We start from the raw sequence: 21958 nt of genomic DNA, 5'->3' as shown, positions 1-21958 counted from the left end.
GTTAATTTATAATACACATTACAAATTTAAAGCAAAAACACGCCGTCTAAAGGAGCGTCCTGTGGCATTGTAGCCTAGACGCTGGCACTATTGTCTCTCTGCACCGCTAGACAGCCTTAAGGCTAAATAAGCGCCAGCTTAGATCGCCAGAAGTGTGGACCAGTTTTTTAGAAAATTAATATATTTATAATTGTTTTATTATATTAAATTTCCTCTCCTCAAAAGGTAGAGGAGGCGTTAGCCCCGCAGTGGGACATTAACAGACTGTTACTGTAATATTAAATTCATTATTTTGTTACTTTATAAGTTATTAAAATTCTATAAAATCTTTATCTTCACTTTTCTGTTTTAAAAGACAAGAATTAATAGATAAACAATGACAACTTGTATTCTCTACCAGGTTGTCTAATCCTACATATGTAATCCCAAAATTTATACCAGTCTCATTTTTAATATATATATTTTTTAATATTTGAAAGTAGAATATTGTATCTGTAGAACCGTCATTATTATACCTAACCTGTTTAATAATAGGTTAAGTTATAATTTTATACTAGTATATTCACTCTCTCGTTTCCTTACTCTACTGAGTTTTGAAGGATAGGTTGGTACTTGAAATAATGACCACTTTAAACCTTAACGTAAGATTACGAAGTCGATCAAAGTTGTTTTATCTTTACGGGATCTGAAGATTGAAGAATTTACAGATACCGCGTAGTATTTATTTTAATTTAACAAAAACAGAAATTTTAATTAAAAATGCGTTTTAAAATTCTATAGTAAACGCGGTTTATAGTGACATAAGGCATAGTTACATTTAAAGCAATTTGTTAAACGAATTAATAAATATTAGGTCCTTACATATGAAATTAGCGTTTTGTCGTACTGACCACTTTGATATGAAATATCTCCTCTTTTATTATTCTCCTATATATAAAAAAAACCTTCTATATATATATATAGAATATTAATTGTTTTATATATATATGCCCTTGTATTTAAATCTTGCAGTGGCTGCATTGAACATATACTATATCTGCCCACTTTGGCATGAATGTTTATGAAATTCTTTGAAGCCGAAATAGTCTTTTTTATTAAATATTTAAACGGAAAACATTGGCAAGAACAAGGTACTTGTATATACAGCAGCCTCGTCAAAAATTGTTCTCAAACCTATGATAAATTATCTTAATTAAGAGCAAAGTTGCTAATCTTTAACTTGATTTTGTAGAAGGTGAATCGAGATCATGGTGAAAAATAAAATATTTAATTTATAATTACATTATAACATTAAGGGTCTATCAATGATTATCAACATTAAATGATTATTTTTTATCGATAAAAAAAACACGAAGCGACCCATGATATTTATTAAATGCTTTAGTTTATCGAGACCAAAGCTGGAAGATTGATTGAATTTACTCATAATCTAGGGCTGACATTAGAGTATTTTTGGTACATATATTATAAAGAAAGGTTTTGGCGGTTTACATTGTCTTTTCATATCCCACTATTCATCATTGCGACTGCGCTCTTCAAATTAAAGTTTATATCAAAATAAAAAGGAGGAAATATCAAAAAATCTCTTGAGGATCTGCCGGTTGTAACTTAGCGCAGGTAGGCTGACTTGAGTGGGGGGTAGGAACTATTTATTTTATTTTTTCTAAACTATAGTGTGGAAGCGGTGTCACGTATGCGTTACAACATTGTGTTCAATAATACTCACATTACTAATCTCTTCGGACGAAGAACTTCGTATAATTATGATAGAACTTCACGTACATGTAAGTTCGTTTAATCATTAATTATATCTATATTTTATCCCACGTTGCAAAAAATATTTCAAATGTCTCTACTAATGGAATTGGGTAAATAAGTTTTCTTTTTACAATAAAATGTTAAAAATGTATCTGTTCATATAAGGTTTTCTCAGTCCGATATGGTCCACGGATCGTCTTTACGCCTTTTCATCATTTATAAGCTGTGATATATGAAGTTAAAAAAATGAGTTCACAAATACTAAGATTTGAACACAACCTGAAACTGACACCTGAATCTTATTGATACAAATTTTTTTTTAAAAAGATTGAATACCTACGTATGAAATTAATTTAATATGATAACTTTATTAAAACAATTAAAATATAAATTATTAATATTATTATCGAATTATAAATTTAAAAATAATAATAATCTAAGTTTTATTTAGGGTAAACTAAAATCTTTGCGGAAGAAGTACAAAAAGTTATTTTATATATAGAATATACAAATACTATGCTTACCCGAGAACCTTTGTTGACATGAATAAAATCACTTTACTGTTGATAATTATATTCGAAAAACATTTTGCAATTTACGAAATATTCACAAATATGGCCGCGAGCATTCGAAAAAAAGATGTTGGCCCGCGAATTTGCGACGTGAATGTCGTCGTCGCTGATTGGTCGAAATGATAATATAATAAAAAAGAAAGAGGGAGACAAATATACATCAATTACTATGGATTAAAAAGAACTAGGTATATGTTTCTCTAGTGTCGTGTAAAACCAAAAAAATTTGCAATATGAGATAACGTTCGAGCGCATATCTACGCTCCGGCATACTACGGGTACAAAATTGGGAGGGCATATAAAATTGACTTTATATTCCTCCCGTACAAAACGCCAATTTCATATGTAAGGAACTAAAATTTTTAATATTTAACACTTAATAAAATTTAATGAATATGGCAAAAATATAAATATTCGGAAACATTTTGATTAAGTCTATGTACTAGAAAAATAGAATATGAAAATATATTGTCATCAGCACAAACAAAATTTCAACATGTGAATAAAGAAAAATTTAACTCATTTGGTTGAGCGGAACTCGATTAAAATTTAATAGCAAAACTTGACTTATAAATCAAATCAAATAAAAATTGTTTATTCAAAATAGAAGCAATTGATTGATGAATATCAAATTAGAAATTACCACCGAGTCTGAAAAGAAATACCCAGCGAATTTCCAGCGACAGAAACGCATTGGGTTTTCTTTCTTTTATACATATATAGGTACATAAAATATCGCGTGGAAATAAACATAAATCTGGTTAAGTTGCAAATAAAGATACAATTTCTTATAAAACGGTGAAATCGTCTATGAATAAACGATGACGCTTAAATATTCATTCAGTATTCGAAACACGTAACAATATAATAAAATCCTTCCTCGCCCAAACGTGTCACGTTTTCAAACTAAACTCTCTGAAAATGCATGTTACCCGTTTGTTCTACTTGTTTATTGTTTTGACAATTTTACTTGCATTCTTATTTTATGCTAAAGCTCGTGTGTTTTCATATTTTTAGTAGTAGGTGGACGGCAAATGGGCACCTGACAATAAATTTTACTGGTGGCAGAGCTTTGTGCAAGCTCGTCTGTGGAGGTACCCACTTATCAGATATTCTATCGCAAATCAGCAGTACTTGATATTGTTGTGTTCCGGTTTGAAGAGTGAGTGAGCCAGTGTAATTATAGGCACAAAGGATATAACATCTTAGTTCCCAAAGTTGGTGGCGCATTGGTAATGTAAGCGGTGGTTAACAATTCTTACAATGCCAATGTCTATAGGCGTTGGTGACCACTTACCATCGGGTGGCCCATATGCTCGTCCGCTTTTTTAATCTATAAAAAATGGCATCTCCAATCGATATTGGCGGTGTAAGAAATATTAATCATTCCTTATATCGCTAAAGCGCCACCAACCTTGGCAATTAAGATGTAATGTCTTGTCCTTGTAGTTACTGGCTCACTCACCCTTCAAACCGCAACAATACTAAGTATTGCTATTTAGCGGTAGAATATCTGAAGTGTAGGTGGTACCTACGCAGACGGGCTTGCCAAGGCCTACCACCTTGTAAAACATACACTTGCTTATATAATTAATATAAATACTATTATTAAATATCTACCGACTAAGCAGCCGTGCTCCTATTCTACCAAATTGCTATTTATTTATGTTTTATTTTAATTATACACAACTATTTCTTATTAATAATAACATCTACATTAATTATATAGTAAAAAAATTACAAAATACAGGGAGAACACGTCTGTTAAGACGTTTCATATAAAAATAAAATATAAGCATAAACACTGATTATAATATCAACAATATATGCTAACGGGTTCTAATAACTTGGTATAGAAGTCAATGCACTGAGACGAAATCTGATATTCGCAGTTTTAACTTTAAGTCATTTTCTAAGGGTAATTCTTTTTAATCTTTATCAAAATCAAACAGGGACAAATTTAATCACGGACTTTACATTGAATATATTTGTTACGAACGAGCTTTACATTCATGATTATTTGCGCAACTACCCTTTGATTGTACCACTGCGTACCAATCACCAAAACACAAGTAGACAGTTCACTGATTGCAAATATGTCAATGATTTTGCATTACTATGTATGTAATATCTTAGGACATTAATCACACACGGTTATCTGATCCCAAACTAAGCAGAGCTTGTTAGTACAAGTAGTTTGGGGCTTAGGAAACCAGACAACTGATATAGTAGCATATACTACTTTTCTTTTGTAAATACATACTTATATAGATAATTACACACAGACTCTGGACAGACGTCTGTCCTGGGTGGGAATCGAACCCATAACCTTCGGCGTGAAAGGCAAGTATCTACCAACCACGTCAACCGGCTCGTCAAGTTTTAATTTTATAGTATATGTTTTTATTAGTAATTACTTATGAAAAAATTATTACTTCCGTAACAGTGGAGGTGTTACTTTTGTAAGAGTATAATAATTATAGAATCCTATTCTTTGTATGAAGTCAAGTTGCTCATTATAACAAAAAAATACGATTTTTATTTATACATCCCTTTTGAAACAGTTTTAATTGTGGACTTCATAAATTTTATAACGGAACGGAAATGATGTTACTTCACGGTGCACCTGCGTTTACAGGTTGAGATTGCTATAAAATGATTTTAAGTGTAGAAATCTTAGCTAGAATATTTATCTCTTCACTAAGTATAAAGACATGAAAAAAAATTAGTTTCATTTTGGAATTTACATGTTACTTTATTTTAATGATTAATTAGAAGTAATATTACTTGTTACTGCGTTAATAGCAGAGGGAGAAATACGAATATTATATTTAACTATAGTATTATATAAGGCTGGACAGTTTGTTTGTTTGAATGTGCTAATCTCAGGATTTAATAGTTCGATTTTAAAAAAACATTTGAAAAACATTGTGTTTGATAGCACATTTATTGAGAAAGGTTAGACTATGTAACATTGCACTACGACCAATAGATTCAGAGTAGTAACATTTAACGAAAACGAATCCGCGCGGAGCAGCTTTATTAATACCCTAAGAAAATATTCAGATATTATGGTCTATTGTAGAGTACATCAAATACATACGACTTTTTAAATAGTGAGAATATAACACTAACCTGTTCAATTACAAATACACATTGCGATAGATCCGGTGGTATGTTCTTATCGGCGATGTTCTCCAGGAAACAGTGTCTGTTACCGAATCCTTCAGCCGCGAGACAGACGCGCTCGCCAGTCGCGGTGCAAGACAGGCACACCATGTCTTCCTGGAAACAATCATGGGAATTAGTACAGTTTTTATCGTACTGCTTAAGTATTTTCAAGACACGAATTCTTTAATTGGTAGGACTTGATAATGACAGAGAACTTAAATTGAATGATTATCTTCATTTTCATCCGTCGACGGTTCAAAATACTTTTTTATAATACCCAGACAAATAAATATATGTATGAACATCTCGAAATTACAATGTGTCACGCTAAAAACGCACGAATATTTTTTTTTTAAATTGCGTGGGCGAAGCCGCGTCTGTCAGTGCTATTATGAAGTATATCACAAAACTAAATAAATTGGTCAAAATTTTAATAATTACGAACAAATCATTACATATGACAAGTGACATAAAATTCTAGCACCTTTTTCCTTCTTTCTCTGCTTGTATCAAAACCTTATGAGGCATAAAGTAATAGTTGTTATGTTACAAAATAAGACGGGGTATTTGTAAGATGTAGTGAGAATTTAAGCGTAAAATAAAATATATTATTACATACTGAGACCGATTTAGAGTTCTAGATGTCCAGGGAAACAAAGGAAGGGCTCGGTCCCATTTAATATTTAATATTATTTAATACAAATGAATCATTATTTATCCAGCATGGAAATCAACGAATATTAACTGTACACGTTTACATCATATACGAATATTATGTAAACCTTTATTGTGTATTAGGTTTTATTAAGAAATGTTTTTTAACGTGACATTTAAATTTATTATTGGCAAAGGTATATTTATATAGGTACCGTGTTCATGACGTCACAAATTTGTTGTCTGTTGTTAAAATAGATATATTTTCTATGTGGTTATGTTGGAACAACATATTATGCTTTTGACTTAAAAAGTTTTTATTGATTTTTATTACACAGTACAGTAAAGGTAACAGCCTGTGAATGTCCCACTGCTAGGCTAAGGCCTCCTCTCCCTTTTTGAGGAGAAGGTTTGGAGCTTATTCCACCACGCTGCTCCAATGCGAGTTGGTAGAATACACATGTGGTAGAATTTCAATGCAATTAAACACAAGCAGGTTTCCTCACAATGTTTTCCTTCACCGTCAATCACGAGATGAATTATAAACACAAATTAAGCACATGAAAATTCTGTGGTGCTTGCCTAGGTTTGAACTCACGATCATCGGTTAAGATTCACGCGTTCTTACCGCTAGGCCATCTTGGCTAACAAAAATATGTAGCTATATTATATTACAAGATATATTTAGTTGTTTGCTCGTCGTAATTAAACAGTTTATTTTCTAGAAATATCTATTGTGAGGTCCGGTCTCCTGTTGCCCTCTTGTCCGCTCTCTTGGTTCCGTAAATTCGGCACTAATAACACACCTTGACATTAGTTAGTGCCATTTTTAATACGTGATTTTCGACTTAAGCTACCTCTTGCAATTGAATTTCTACTTTTACCGGATTTGAATGTAAAAATTAGCATATATGTATCGGAAACCAATTATTTATTTAATTAAATAATGTATAAAATAATTATGACAAAATCTTATAGTTTATTAAAACGATGTTTGTATTAATACAGTATACCGCACAGTTAACTAACTCGAAAAGAATTTAATTATACAGAAACGAAGCTATTAAACATTTTTAATGACAATCCTAACATTGGTCGAGATGTACCCTCGGATTCGAGTAGCAACGTCGATTTGAACATAGGTCACCAGAAGTCATAATGGACTTTGAATTGAAAAGAGTAGTTATAGCCTTCCTTGGGCTTCAAGTTTGCTTCATACAAAATTTCATTAAAATCGTTTCAGCGGTTTAGCCGTAAAAGCGTAAGACAGAGTTTCGCATTTATAATATTAGTATAGACATTCTAGGGCCTTGTTCACAATGTTAAACAGTATGTATAAACAGTTATCTTTTAACGATACCTTACTGCTAGACGAACTATAAAATGGCCAAATCTATAAATAACAAGCGGTAGACATTTATATTTTGGCGTCCGTTGCCAAACCCCAGTTCTGAATCACTCAAAGCAGGTATAAATAGAATATATTATGTACAAATTAGATTTTATCTTATATTATACGAACAGTTTCTTGTCGCTATCTCAAAATGTATCAAAACTTTAATAATAATCTGTCAAAATTATATTTTATTTGTTTATTAGGACTAAATTATAAAAAAAAAAGATTTTACCTTTTCATAATCAAATAATTTAGAATGAAATGCAATATAAAAGCTATTATTAATTGAATACGCTAGATGGCACATGTGTCACTTTGTATTTTGGCGGGAAATGCCTGTGCTGTCATATGAAAAACTACATTAATAATCTGTGCTCACTTCCCATAACAAAAAGTAAATTAAAAAAAACTAACAATTTAATTTCAAACGATGGCTATATGGTGACAGACCAATGCCTTTTCCGAATAGAATGACGAACAATATACCTAATTGAATCGACGATCACAGAAGAGACTGTGTTTATAAAAATATAATTATTTAAGACTAGATTTTATTGAAAACGTTTGATAAATATGCTTATTTTAGAATAGAAGAAGATTTCTTTCTTATATACTATTGTTTTTAGAAAAAAGTAAAACTTTTATTATTATTAAAATTTATTAACATTAAAGTCTTTTATACAAGGCAAATAATATTATTTACTTTTTGACTTGCGTTTATATTTTACTTAGATGTAAATATTATTCTAATAAATTAATCAATTCTGCATCAATTCATCATTCTGCGCATAAAACTAAATCGTTAATTATAAGTAGTTATTAAGCAATTTTATTTCGTTATGCTATAAATTAATTGTCAAAAATAATAACGTTTGAATAATAATAAAAGCTTATTTGAATAAATTCATTTTTATTTTAATCCAATGGGTTTTATACTTCAAATTATCACTATTGAATTCTAGTTAAACAAATGTATTTCTTATACGTTTATTGCGTTATAAGAAATTCACTTGTTTTAAAATATTATTTACTCTACTTTGTGACACTTTTATTTTTTAAATTTTGTTACAATCTGAAGTGCTTAAGTCACGACACAAACTTCCGACCCGTCAAGGTGCTGTTTTTAATCAGTATATTTAAAATGCATATGAACTCTGTATATTACGTCACCGTTACATTATAAGGGCCGTTTGTTTATAATAAATGTAAATAGAACCTGTTAAAAAAATGTGATCGCAATATTAATTAATATAATTTAATCCTTACTAATATTATAAATGGGAAGGTGAGTTTGTTTGTTTGTTACACTTTCACGTCTTAACTGCTAAACCAATCATAATATACTTTAGCGTAGACGTTTTTAGGGGTTCAGAAAAGGACGTGAGGAACGCCCCACGCGGTCTAAGCCGCGGTCTTAAAACGTAACGTCGATTATCACTTCAATCTTACTCACTTGTTTCGTGAAAGATGGACAAATCAACAGACATATTTTTTCTATATATATTTTTCTTTATTGAATATACAGAGAATTCTATGAAAATAAAAAATCTCTACTATTTAAAAGCGAATGTAAAGTAAAGTCTGAGCCGATTTGGATGACATTTATTATGAAGCATGCTTGGGCGTCCCGGATACAGGTTACTTTTCATATTTTAAAATAAAAAGTATATATAGCATGGGTATCTTAATAGTTTGGCTTAATATTTAAAGTAATAATAAAACAAGGCTTAGAATTTTAGATGATGTTGCGGCGTTCCACATTACGAGTATCCCAATCCACATTCTGATGTTAAAAGAACCGCAACGCATGTCGCTATGTGCAGTTCAAATTGACCACAATGGCCTTTACAATTATATTAATATTTTATTAACATAAGAATTACATTAGACTTATATAAGTATAACACAAAACTAAATATTGTAGATAACTATTGCTGTCTGGCGGTAGAATATGAGTGGAAACCTACCAGAGGGGCTTGAACAAAAGCCCGCAACCAAGTTTTCAACAGTTTGCAAATTGGCAAGATTTGTGTTGACAGCGCGTATTGGTAACAAGAGTTTGTTAATTAATTTATTATTTCTGTAGAAACGCATTATATTTATTTCGCTATGAATATTATTTTTCACTTTACTGGCTACCATAAGACCGTTAAGCAAAAATACTTTGAATGTAATTGAAGGTCACGTAAGTCGGTCACGAACTTCGCTTTCAGGTTTGAACATTTGATTTATGGCTCAAGCTGATTTCAAAACCGAGTGATCATATATATTACCGCCAAGCAGCAATATTTAGAATTGTTGTGTTCCGGTTTGTAGAATGAGTGAGCCAGTGCAATTTTTTCATAATTATTAATAATATGTCAAGTCGGAACTTAGTTAATCTAATCATAATAAGTTTAATCGGAAGTTAGTTTACTTATTTATTTAAAATTCAATTCAGTTTATTTTAATTGTGACTATAATGATATAGTCTGTAATGATTTTTCATTACTTTAAAATTATAATCGATCACATTCAATCAATCACGGTTCAGTTAAGAACTTATTCTCTTAGAGAATGAGCTGGTTGGACGGCTGGACTTTATCTAGTTATTTATGATTTTTCACTTCAAAAAAGCATCACAGACTGTGTAAAAACGTCTTCCCACGATTCGGATTAGCTCTAACGTACTTTATGAATGTATATGTGCATACATCATCACTACTTGTGTTAAAAAAAATTTTCAGTGAACTCACTGTTCGTAAGAATGAAACATCATCTTGCTCGCTCGCTCCTCCTTCAGCTTCCGCCATCTTTGTTTCTTTAAATCACTCGAATGTCAAATTATGTCTATAGCTTTATCATTCCTCTTGAAGTGCATATCTGAAACAAATAATATACATAAATAAATAAATATTTTGAAAATGTAAAGTTTTATATTTAAATTAATATATTTTTATAGATAGTTAAAAGTTAATTAAAAAATATGTAGTTGACAAATATATTTTTATAATTGTAAAACCAAAGCTATTTTTTGAATTTCAAAATGACGGATATTCAAGTTTGTATTTTCACTTAACCAATTAACGGGCAATGTCGCTTTATTTTAATATAAATAAACTTTAAGAGTTATAACATACGGTTGAAAATAGCTCAACAGACCTTGACAAAACAATGAGAACAATTTCCTGATGAAAACTTTTGCCCATGACTGCGGAATGCAACCCTCTAATGGAATTTGTTATGTAGTATTATTATGTAACCAACTGAATTTCACCTAGTAAGCTTTATACTTAAATGAGTACTATGTACACATATTTGTTTTTATGTACCTACACATGTCCGTAATATATACACAAGATTGTTATCATCTTAAATAAGTGTCAAATTTGTTTGTTTGTCTATGGGATAATCTCCGTAAAAAATTAACACGTTTTAAGAATTTATCATTTAATAAATAGCTACGTTCGCGATGTGATTGCATTTGAAAATTTAATTATGGCATCTCTGCTGGCATTTATTTACGGCTGTACAATGTCTGTATATTTTATTTTCAAGTTTCTGAACAGAAAATAAGTTATCGAATTCAGTACTGGATTGGAAATATTTTCTAAAAACTTTCCGATAACTGTTTTCTGACCTCGTCCCAGGCAGATACTTGACCTTTAGTAAAGTTTTATAGCATTCAATATCTACAAAATCAGTTTGAAATACCAATATTGATTTCATTCGGTGTATTCGAAGTATGGTATCTTTTTTATTTTGATATATGTTATGGTAGGGGCTGGCAAATGGGTCACATGATAATCGTCCCTTACATCGCCAATGCCACTAACCTTCGGAACTAAGATGTTATGTCACACACATCCTTCAAACTGGAACACAATAATATTTGGTGAGTGGGTGGTACGTACCAGGACAGTCTTGCACAAAGTAAATTATTTAGGATTGCCTCCATTTTTATGACCTGTATTAGTGAAATGTATTGATTAACAGTATAGTAATAGCCCATAACAGTCCCACTGTTGGGCAAAGGACTGTTCTTAAATAGAAGGTTAAGAACTTATTTCAACACGTAAATACAATGTGGCTGTTGATTCGTTAAACTATTTATTTAATTTGTCTATATTAATTTATCTGTTGACAAAATTATTAGTATATAAACAAAATATATACCAATACAGGATACCTACGCTACTATAGATTCTACGTCGTAATTTCCTATATGCGCGACAGTGCACTAGCTTCATCAATTATAACATGAAGCTATATTTACCGACGATAGGCTAATGGCTTGTAATAATAATAAAAGCACATACTATATTCTTTTATATAAAGGTCACCAGTCATATACACACACACACATACACGTACACTCTCACACAAAAAACACTCAAAACGCACTAATAATATTTGTTATATGTATAATGAAATCCGCAACGATTAGTGCAATGCGTACTTATATGTATACATACGTAAACAACTTTTATTTATATATTTAATTTGTACAAACATATGTGGGTAGCAAAAAGTACATTATTATAACTACTCCGAGGACCTCAATTTGTGAAAGCTGTATTGGAATACAAACGGGCGCGGAATGAACATTATCGTCGCAAAAAATTGCGAACTAAGGATAGCGTCTAATAATACCGAGGCGCTTTTTTCCACAAACTACTGAAGAGCTGGGAACCGCTCATCCCGCACGTCTGCGAAAGTGAATGAAATATCCAAAAATAGGAGGGCAAGTACGTGAAATATTTGGGCTTCACCCTAGTCGGTCACTGGAGTTTCGAAGAGAAATTCATGCGCCCGCCTAGCGTCGCTAACAATCCAGGTTTAAGACTGGCCTTCAAAAGTTGGATGAGATGAAAGCGGCGAATACCTTCGAACTTACGAATCTCAACATACTCATTTTATTTCAATATGTCTAACCCGCTTTCTGCAAACATATCAGATAGTTTTGTGTTATGTTATATAGGACATTATATTCTAGATACAAGTTTAAATACAAGCTTAAAGTTTAAAGCTGAGAGGGGTTTCTAGAATACATACATTACATCGCAACGCCATGTCAAGCTCGCATGACGTAAATGCTTCGTTATTAACGTACAAGCAGTGCCTACTTATATGTTTTATAAACAAAATTATAATGCATTCGAATGTATATTTTTGTTTGATATCGACACAGCGAAGAATACTAATGCATTTGACCGGGTCGGTTGGCGTGGTTGGTGGATACTTGCCTTTCACGCCAAAGGCTGTGGGTTCGGCTCCCACCCAGGTTCATACATACATTTGTATGTATGAACGTGTCTGTTTGTTCTTCGTCTGGGGGTAATTATCTGTATAATTATGTAATTATATAAATAATTACATAACAACAATAATAATAACAAAAGAAAAATAGTATATGTAGTGTATCAGTTGTCTGGTTTCCTAATACAAGCTTTGCTTAGTTTGGAATATGATGACCGTGTGTGAATAATGTCCCAGGATATTATTAATTAATTTTTTTTTTATAAAAAATATATTTTGAATTGGTTAATTGGTATACTTATATTATATACGTCCGTGTCGTAGATACAGTTAGGATACCTAAGTCATAAATTCTATGACATAACAAGAATTCCAAAATGACGATGACGCTGTAATGAAAAAAAATGCTAGAAATATTTTTTTGAGTTTGTGTGAAAAGCTTTAACGTCAGATTATATTACGTACATAATATAATTTTAGGTTTTGTTGAGTATTGGATGAAATATATAAATATATATTTTAAAAAAACAAAAATAAAAAAGATAGATACGTAATACGTAAATATAATTAAAGCAAAGTAGTCTAACCAGTGGCTAGGAAACGGTGGAACGAATTTTGCGCTCATTTTGGGAGGCAGGGCTTATCAATTTCGCCTCAGGCTTAGGTTTTGGCAGCTTAGTTCAATTGTTGACATTGACATGCACCGTAGGTAGTGCTTTTACAATAGGCGTTTCTTTTTGGTGTTTTTTTATCATAAAGTGCATTCTACCATTTTTGTTGCATCAGTTATCACCATGTAGTATAAAAAATGATATTCCTATATCGAAATATTGCTGAAATAAATTCTAAAAACCAAGTTACATATTTAGCTTTGGAGTCACAGCGGATTGAAGAAGAGAAACTCTAACTTAACCTAGAATAGATTTAGATACAGCCTCAGCACTCATCTCATCACATCAATCATTCTGAGAAGGGTTTTGAATATTCAGCACTCATTGCTGAATATACTCTTGTGAATTTTTCATTTAGCATAAAGAAATACTTAATAATGCGTGTGTTTATAAAATAATAAATAAATTATTACAAACCTGTATATGTCTGATTAAATTATACCATATATTTATTTAAAGAAAACGCATTATTCATAGTATAGTAACAGCCTGTTAATGTCCCACTGCTGGGCTAAGGCCTCCCCTCCCTTTTGAGAAGAAGGTTTGGAGCTTATTCCACCACGCTGCTCCAATGCGGGTTGGTAGAATACACATGTGGCATAATTTCAATGAAATTAGGCACATGCAGGTTTCCTCACGATGTTTTCCTTCACCGTCAAGCACGAGATGAATTATAAACACAAATAGAGCCGAGAGGAAGCCGAGATGGCCCAGTGGTAAGAACGCGTGAATCTTAACCGATGATCGTGGGTTCAAACCCGGGCAAGCACCACTGAATTTTCATGTGCTTAATTTGTGATTATAATTCATCTCGTGCTTCACGGTGAAGGAAAACATCGTGAGGAAACCTGCATGTGTCTAATTTCACTGAAATTCTGCCACATGTGTATTCCACCAACCCGCATTGGAGCAGCGTGGTGGAATAAGCTCCAAAACCTTCTCCTCAAAATGAGGAGAGGAGGCCTTTAGCCCAGCAGTGGGACATTCACAGGCTGTTTCGGATATATTTATTTACAAACATGCACTGAAGTAGCTTAATGCGTACGGCACGTCGCTGCAACCGGTCCAAGGCCTCAAGTAGGTACTTAGCGGAGCCATCCCAAAGGTGCGAGCAATATTCCACGCAAGACCGTACCTGTGTTTTGTACAGCAGGCACAGTTGTTGTGGCGTGAAAAAACGCCGAACCTTGTTCAGAACTCAGAGTTTCCGTGAAGCTGTTTTTATAACAGCCTCGATTAGTCCCTTGGACTAAGGTCGCAGCGAACGTCAATCCCCAGCATGGCGATTTTGCTTTGCATCACCAGCGGAGTACCACAGAGGGAGGGAAGAAGGGAAAATGTTGACTTTTTCGCCGTGAGAGCGCTGTGTTTTCTTGGCATTAAACTCAACAAGATTATCAGAGCCCCATTTGGCGATGAGCTCTAACGTCCTAACGAGTTCAATGACAAGATCCTTCCGCCTCTCCTCAATTTCCGCTCGCCCAGCCACTGCGCGTCCGTGGTATCCACCATGTACTGTACTATCGTCTGCATAGCAATGTATGTTCCCAAGAGAGAGCATATCATTGATATGCAGAAGAAAGAGTGTGGGAGATAGCACAGATCCCTGGGGGACCCCAGCATTCACTACATAGAATTGTGAAGCGCAACCATCAACTAAAACACGAAGGCTACGCTTGTGTAGGAAGCTGGCAATCCAGGTGCATAGCTGAGCGGGCAGACCATATGCCGGCAGCTTGGAAAGAAGACTTCTGTGCCAGACCCTGTCGAAAGCCTTGGAGATATCGAGGCTGACAGCCAACGATTCTCCATGCTTGTCGATAGCTTCACCCCAGAGGTGTGTTACGTACGCTAGAAGATCACCTGTGGACCGTTTTGGTCGAAACCCGTACTGACGATCATTAATTAAACAGTGATCTTCTAGGTAATGGATCAGTTGGTTTTTTAAAATCCGTTTCATCACCTTACAAAGTACTCTAGTGCCGGGTCAGACCGATCCCCTTTTTTGGGAACCGCTTTTTTTTTTTTTTTTTTATATTCTTATATATATATGCTTGCACATTAGCTCTTCTCCAAGCCTTCGGCACACATCCCGAAGAGAGAGAAAGTTGGAACAGGCGCGTTAACACAGGAGACAGCTCCGCTGCGCACTTCTTCAGCACTATGGCTGGTATTCCATCGGGACCGCTAGCTTTCCGTACATCAAGTGATTGCAGCTCCGCACGCACATCACGTTGCCTGATTTTAATGTCAGGCATCGTATGGCCACATGCAGGTATTGTAGGTGGCAGTGCACTACAATCATCGATGACGGAATTGTCGGCAAAGAGTTTAGCCAGGAGATCAGCTTGCTCTTGCGGACTGTGAGCTAGCGATCCGTCCGGATTTCGGCCGGATCCGAAGCGGTGGCAGCGAAGGTTGGCAGAAATTGTTTTGCACAGACTTGGTCAGACGCCAGAAGCTACGGGAGCCCCTAGGATGCGAAACAAGGTCATGATCAATCTGTACAATGCGCTGTGCATCCGCTCTCGTGTATGCCTTTCTACAGGCCTTGGAATTTTTATTATAGTTTGCTTTTAGTGAGTCAATGTTAGATGTCCCGCTAACGCAGCTGTTGATCCCCTTGCGATATGCCGCCTGCATAGATGATACAGCATCAGCACATTCACGAGTGAACCAACGGTTACGCGTACTCCTACTGACGAGATCTGAGCTAGGAATGTAATATTCCATTCCCAACATGATCTCGTCAGCAACAGCAGCGGCACTAGCTGTCGGGTCATTCCCACTTAAGCAACGTTCCTTCCAAGGGACCGACGCATAGTAATCGCGCATACCGTCCCAATCTGCCGACTTATAGTGCCAAACGCGACGTTTGCATACCGCTAGTGGCGGCAGCTTGGCCTGTGGCACTCTGGTAGATATAAGGCTGTGATCCGAAGAGCCAAGAGGAGCCTGAACCACAACCTGATATTCCACCGGGTGAGAAGTCAGCAGAAGGTCCAGCAGAGAAGGTGCTTGCCCATCAATGTCTGGGATCCTGGTGGGCTGATCAACCAGTTGAGCCAAATCATGTGTGAGAGCAAAATCATGAGCAGTCCTTCCAGCATGGTCAGTTTTGAGGGATGTCAACCATGATTCGTGGTGAGCATTAAAATCCCCCAAAAACACCAATTCCGCGTTAGGAAACTGCTCTTGCGCAGCATCTGTCACCCGACTAAGATGGTCAAATAATCGGCTTGTCTCCAAGTCACCATTGTGGGATCTGTAGAGCCACACGTAGACTACCACCAACATGGAGAAGGAGGGGTCCTCCAAGCAGCGCAGTCGGTGACAGCAAACATCCGTCCTGACAAACAAGCATACTCCGGCTTTCGCTTTGAAGGATTCTTCAATCGTGTAGCCGGGATAATTAAGGTAGCTGGTATCGGCAGGACGAAGTATTTGTGTCTCCATGAGAAACAACATTGCTGGCCTGTCTCGAGATGGTGGTGGACAGCGTTGAGGTTAGTGTGGGGCCAGAAAATATATACGTAATATAGATATATGTAATCTTCCTAAAAGGTAATAGAAACAATGATTGCGACAATTACATTTCAAGTAAATATTCCCCTGGAGATATAATCTAATCACTAAGCTTATTTCTCCAAGCTATATGTTAAAGTAAAATTCAATCAAGTATAATGGAACTTCCTTTCACGTTATAAGTACTTATAACAAAATTGCACAAGACTGTGGCGTGTTCGTACTTTGTTTCAATATAGAGATAGAAAAAGTTAATCAGTCTAGTAGTAAAATATACATTTTAAATAAATCCTTTTTTATATGTTAATTGTGAACTTTAATATTTTAATTAGCGATTTAATAATTTTACAGCTTAAATATACTAAAGTTGAAAAGTACTAAAGTTTACTGCGTTGGACCAATGGTTGAACGTGATTTAAACTCCGAGGCACAGGAGTGTTCAAACTTTCAAATACAATTACTTTTCTTATCACGCTGACCTAGGATTTTAACCCAGAATCTCGGCCTTATATCGAGCCATTAAACCAACCAGGCGGTCTAAATCTGTATATATCAAATATGGTGATCGCGTCAACAGTATATATATGTTCATGTCTTGTAGCGTCATCTAGCGGTGAGTTACCTGTTGACAAAAGGACAAAAGGACATGGAATTAGTGTTACAAAACACTATTTTACTGGTAGTAGGGCTTTGTGCAAGCCCGTCTAGGTAGGTACCACCCACTCATCAGATATTCTACCGCAAAACAGCAATACTTGATATTGTTGTGTTCCGGTTTGAAGGGTGAGTGAGCCAGTGTAATTACAGGCACAAGGGACATAAAATCTTAGTTCCCAAGGTTGGTGGCGCATTGGCTATAAGCGATGGTTGACATTTCTTACAATGCCAATGTCAAAGGGCGTTTGGTGACCACTTACCATCAGGTGGCCCACATGCTCGTCCACCTTCCTATTCTATAAAAAAAAAAAAAAAAAATGGGCGTCGGTGACCACTTACCATCAAGTGGAGTGGAGTCATTTGCTGTCCCGGAATATATATAAAAAAATATGTTTGATTGTTATTCCAAGTAATAAAAGGATTTACGATGCATTGTATTCCTCATTATCAAGCGATTCTTGGGGAAAATGTAATTTTATGTTTTATAATAAAAATGCGTCGCGAATTATTCCACCCACCCTACATTTTGTATCCTTGACCTAAATTTCGGCACCACAATGAAAATTAAAATCGTGTGAACAGAACTATAACTTCCTTATTTTTTTTTATTATGGCTTGTATCTTTGGACGTTGGCCGTAAAATATTCGGCCAATTCAACATTTGATAAAAAACACGTAGGATGTTTTTTTTGCGTGTATCTACGCTAATTGAACGCAAAATATTCTGCCAATATCACGTAGAAGGGAAAAGACATATGAGAGCAATTGGCTTCATACATACTACAATAAACAAACTACGTACGTACATACATAGAAATTTCAGCTTCACTAGTAATTAGTTGTGTAGAAAATCTTATAATTTCGTTTATTCAAACCTTGTGACGTGTTTTGAATAAACAATGAATTACAAATATTCTCATCGTGTATGAAACATAACGACCCAGTGAAAGCTTTATTTTACTAGCGTAACTCGCGTAAATTTTCATTCTGGCACCTCACCTCCTTATGTGTAAGAAAAACGTATATATATACATATTATTATATATATATATATATATATATATATATATATATATATATATATATATATATATAATATATATTACTTATAAAAGTTTTTAGTGGGTGAACACTTAAAAACAATGCTTTGTCATTTTCTTTCGAATGTCAAATCAATAAGGAAATTAGTGTTTAACTAAACAGCCGCTGAACAACGTTAATGTTAGTAAGGCGGTATCTTTTTGTTATTGTTATTTACTCCATACTTAATTATATTATATAATTATATACTATTTCAGAAACCATCAATTACGATGATTCACAACTGCCAGGCGTCTTGTGACGGCCACGTTATTTTTTATATCCATCGAGTATTTTCATGTGTGGTTTACTGGAGGGTAAAATAAATACAAGCAGCAATCACAATGCTGTTGAACTCTTAAATACTATACGTCTACGAATTAAGTTGTGTTATATTTCAATGTAAAACAGTTTATTTTTATGAAAATTTATGTTTTTTTTTCGCAGCCGAGATGACCCAGTGGTAAGAACGCGTGAATCTTAGCCGATGATCGTGGGTTCAAACCTGGGCAAGCACCACTGAATTTTTATGTGCTTCATTTGTGAGTATAATTCATCTCTTGCTATACGGTGAAGGAAAACATCGTGAGGAAACCGCCATGTGTCTAATTTCACTGAAATTCTGCCACATGAGTATTCCACCAACCCGCATTGGAGGAGCGTGGTGGAATAAGCTCATACCTTCTCCTCAAAAAGGGAGAGGAGGCCTTAGCCCAGCAGTGGGACATTCACAGGCTGTTTCTGTACTATACTGTACTGTACATTTTTTTTGGTATATTGATTATTTATTGTTGATATTAGTTTATTTGAACAAAAAATTTTGTGAAATGTGAATTTATTTTAATCATATTACATTTTGTGAACATAAAATAACTTTGTAAATTTATCACAAATCTAAATATTATGTCTTTATATATATTTGTATGTTTTATTTATTTTTATTGTTAAGAAAATTATATAAACTCCAGTGTATATTGAAAATTGTTATGACGACACGAGTTTTCATGACACGAATATTAATTAAGCAGGTAATTGGTTAACCAAGAAATAATATATATTTCTGCGAGTATTACTCGCATATATCTATATAACTCACTTATATCATAAATGAAGTGCAAAAACTGCTAAGCAGATTCGAATAAAACTTAGTACGTAGGACATACGACATTTTTGTTTATTTGTGTTTCAGTTAGTTTTAATTAAAACTATATTTATGCTTAGCAACTCATGAAAGTAATAATAGTGAAAATATAAAAAGGTTATCTTAATAAAACCTTTTTAAAATGACCTTTTTTTATTTTGTCCATGTAGTAAAACAAATACAATTTAGTCTATTAGATTGTCCTGTCAGCAGTTGCAAAATCTTAACTAAATCGGTTGAGTGGAACTAGTTCCGAATTCCATCGCGAAACAACTCTCACACCCAGAGTTAAATAAAACCTTGTAATGGAGAAACATTGTTTTACGTGGGTATTAAATAAACCAGCGAACAATGGCGTAAATTGCACGTAAGCTTTGATTTATTCATGTGGGAACGACGCGATTCGTAGCAATTGGACGCAGAGTTATACTCAGGTTATGTAACTATTGCATTTTGCAAATAGGTAATTTCAAAAGACACCGAGATGGCTCAGTTGTCGAAAAATGTGAATTTTAGTGGAAGATTGCCAGTTCAAACTCGGACATGCATTACTAAATTTTCATGTGTCTCGTTAAAAATGAATGTAACTCCAACTTCTAACAAAACGCACATAATTGAAGTTGAAAGAGCTCAAAGAATGATACTTAAAGTAGCTCTCTCTAAGCCACGCATATTTCCTACTGTAGACCTATATAGGGAAGCAAATGTTCTAGCAGTCAGAAAAAATTACATTTTGAACATCATTTAAGCTGACTCTAGAAGATCTTATGAAGTATGTAAATCTGTAATGGTCAAAACTTTTTTTGCCCAAAAATTTTTTGATTTTAAAGCAGCAAGGCTTTACAGTAAATTAAATAAATTACTCTCTATTTGAAATTTACTAAAATTCGCATGAAAGAGGAAATTAACTAACTAGCTACTAAACATGGACTATGAAGAGACAGAAAAATTATTAATTTAATACATTAATAATAAACAAGCAATTGTAGTAAAAAAATAATCTACACACCATATATACACATACATACAAGACACACAGACACAAACGCACACACACACACACACACACACACACAGACATACACACACACTCTGTCTTTATTTCTATTAACATAAGTATAACTTATTACTAGATAACATATTGTAAAAGCTTTAGTGTTTCTCCTGTTTTCTATAAAATTAACAAATAAATAGTTCCTTACTCAAGAGGGGGAGCCAGGAGACCTTTAGCACAGGGCAACCGAGTTTGGGCTCCTGTCTCCCACATATAACTGTATTTATATATATTATAAAAAAAGAAAATGTAAACATTATTGTCTGTGGGAGAGAATAAATAAATTTATTATTATTATTATTAAAACAACAAGCCCTCTCCTCTAATGAAGAGCCCTAAACGCGGCAGTGGGAAATTTATAGGCCGTTACTTTTACTTTATTATATTTTTATTTACGTAAGGCGCGTAAAGCTCCTAGTCAGTCTGTGACACGTGCAACTCTATCGAAATTAAGAGCAAACTATTAAAAAAGATATAATGGTGATTGAAACCCGAGTTAAATTATGAAAAAGATCATTTGCGGGACCTATTATCGGGACCAGTGCCTATATATATTCAAATTAGGCCTATAAGTGGCCGAAGCTTGCGGAATCATTTTCATTTTAATAAAATATATCAAATATTTTCCATTTTTTTTTAAATATTGTTTAGTTCTGTAAAACAATCAAAGATTTTATTATTTCTTCGAAATCACGTAATTGGAGGGACGATAGAATTTTCCATATAATTCAATTCCGTCGATGTATAAACAATAAGTACAGCATATCTACGCTACGCAGAAAATACATTTTATAACTGAGATCATTCATCTTATACTTCTTTGAACTTACATACAACTACGTTTTAGGCTAAGAACCCACGAAGCAGCTTTCAACCACGCCCGCCGCGGTATCGCGCCTGCGGCTTCTATAGAATGCAGATATGTATGTAAAAAACTAAACACATTTCACGACACGCTTTACTTCCGCAACGAGTGTGATTGTTTGCGGATCGCGTTGTACCGGCAGGCAACTAGCTAGTAGAAAAACGCAGATCGCGGTC

The 21958-nt window shown here is 34.0% G+C and overlaps 1 protein-coding gene across 13 annotated transcripts in view; it reads right to left on the bottom strand.

Moving 5' to 3' along the window:
* LOC126778410 (ryanodine receptor) overlaps window positions 1-21958 on the bottom strand; it is a 139419-nt gene that overhangs the window by 99921 nt on the left and 17540 nt on the right. For all 13 annotated transcript variants that reach the window (XM_050501898.1, XM_050501900.1, XM_050501905.1 and 10 more), the window contains exons 2-3: window positions 10287-10413; window positions 5466-5615 (exon numbers count right to left, since the gene is read on the bottom strand). In XM_050501898.1, coding sequence (XP_050357855.1) covers window positions 5466-5615; window positions 10287-10343 — 207 coding nt within the window. In that variant the 5' untranslated portion in view covers window positions 10344-10413. The remainder of the gene's footprint in view (window positions 1-5465; window positions 5616-10286; window positions 10414-21958) is intronic.

This window comes from Nymphalis io, chromosome 26 (assembly GCF_905147045.1).
Source record: "Nymphalis io chromosome 26, ilAglIoxx1.1, whole genome shotgun sequence".
NCBI classification, from domain to species: domain Eukaryota; kingdom Metazoa; phylum Arthropoda; class Insecta; order Lepidoptera; family Nymphalidae; genus Nymphalis; species Nymphalis io.
Note: the sequence above shows the minus strand (reverse complement) of the source record. Positions and strands in the feature narration are given on the sequence as shown.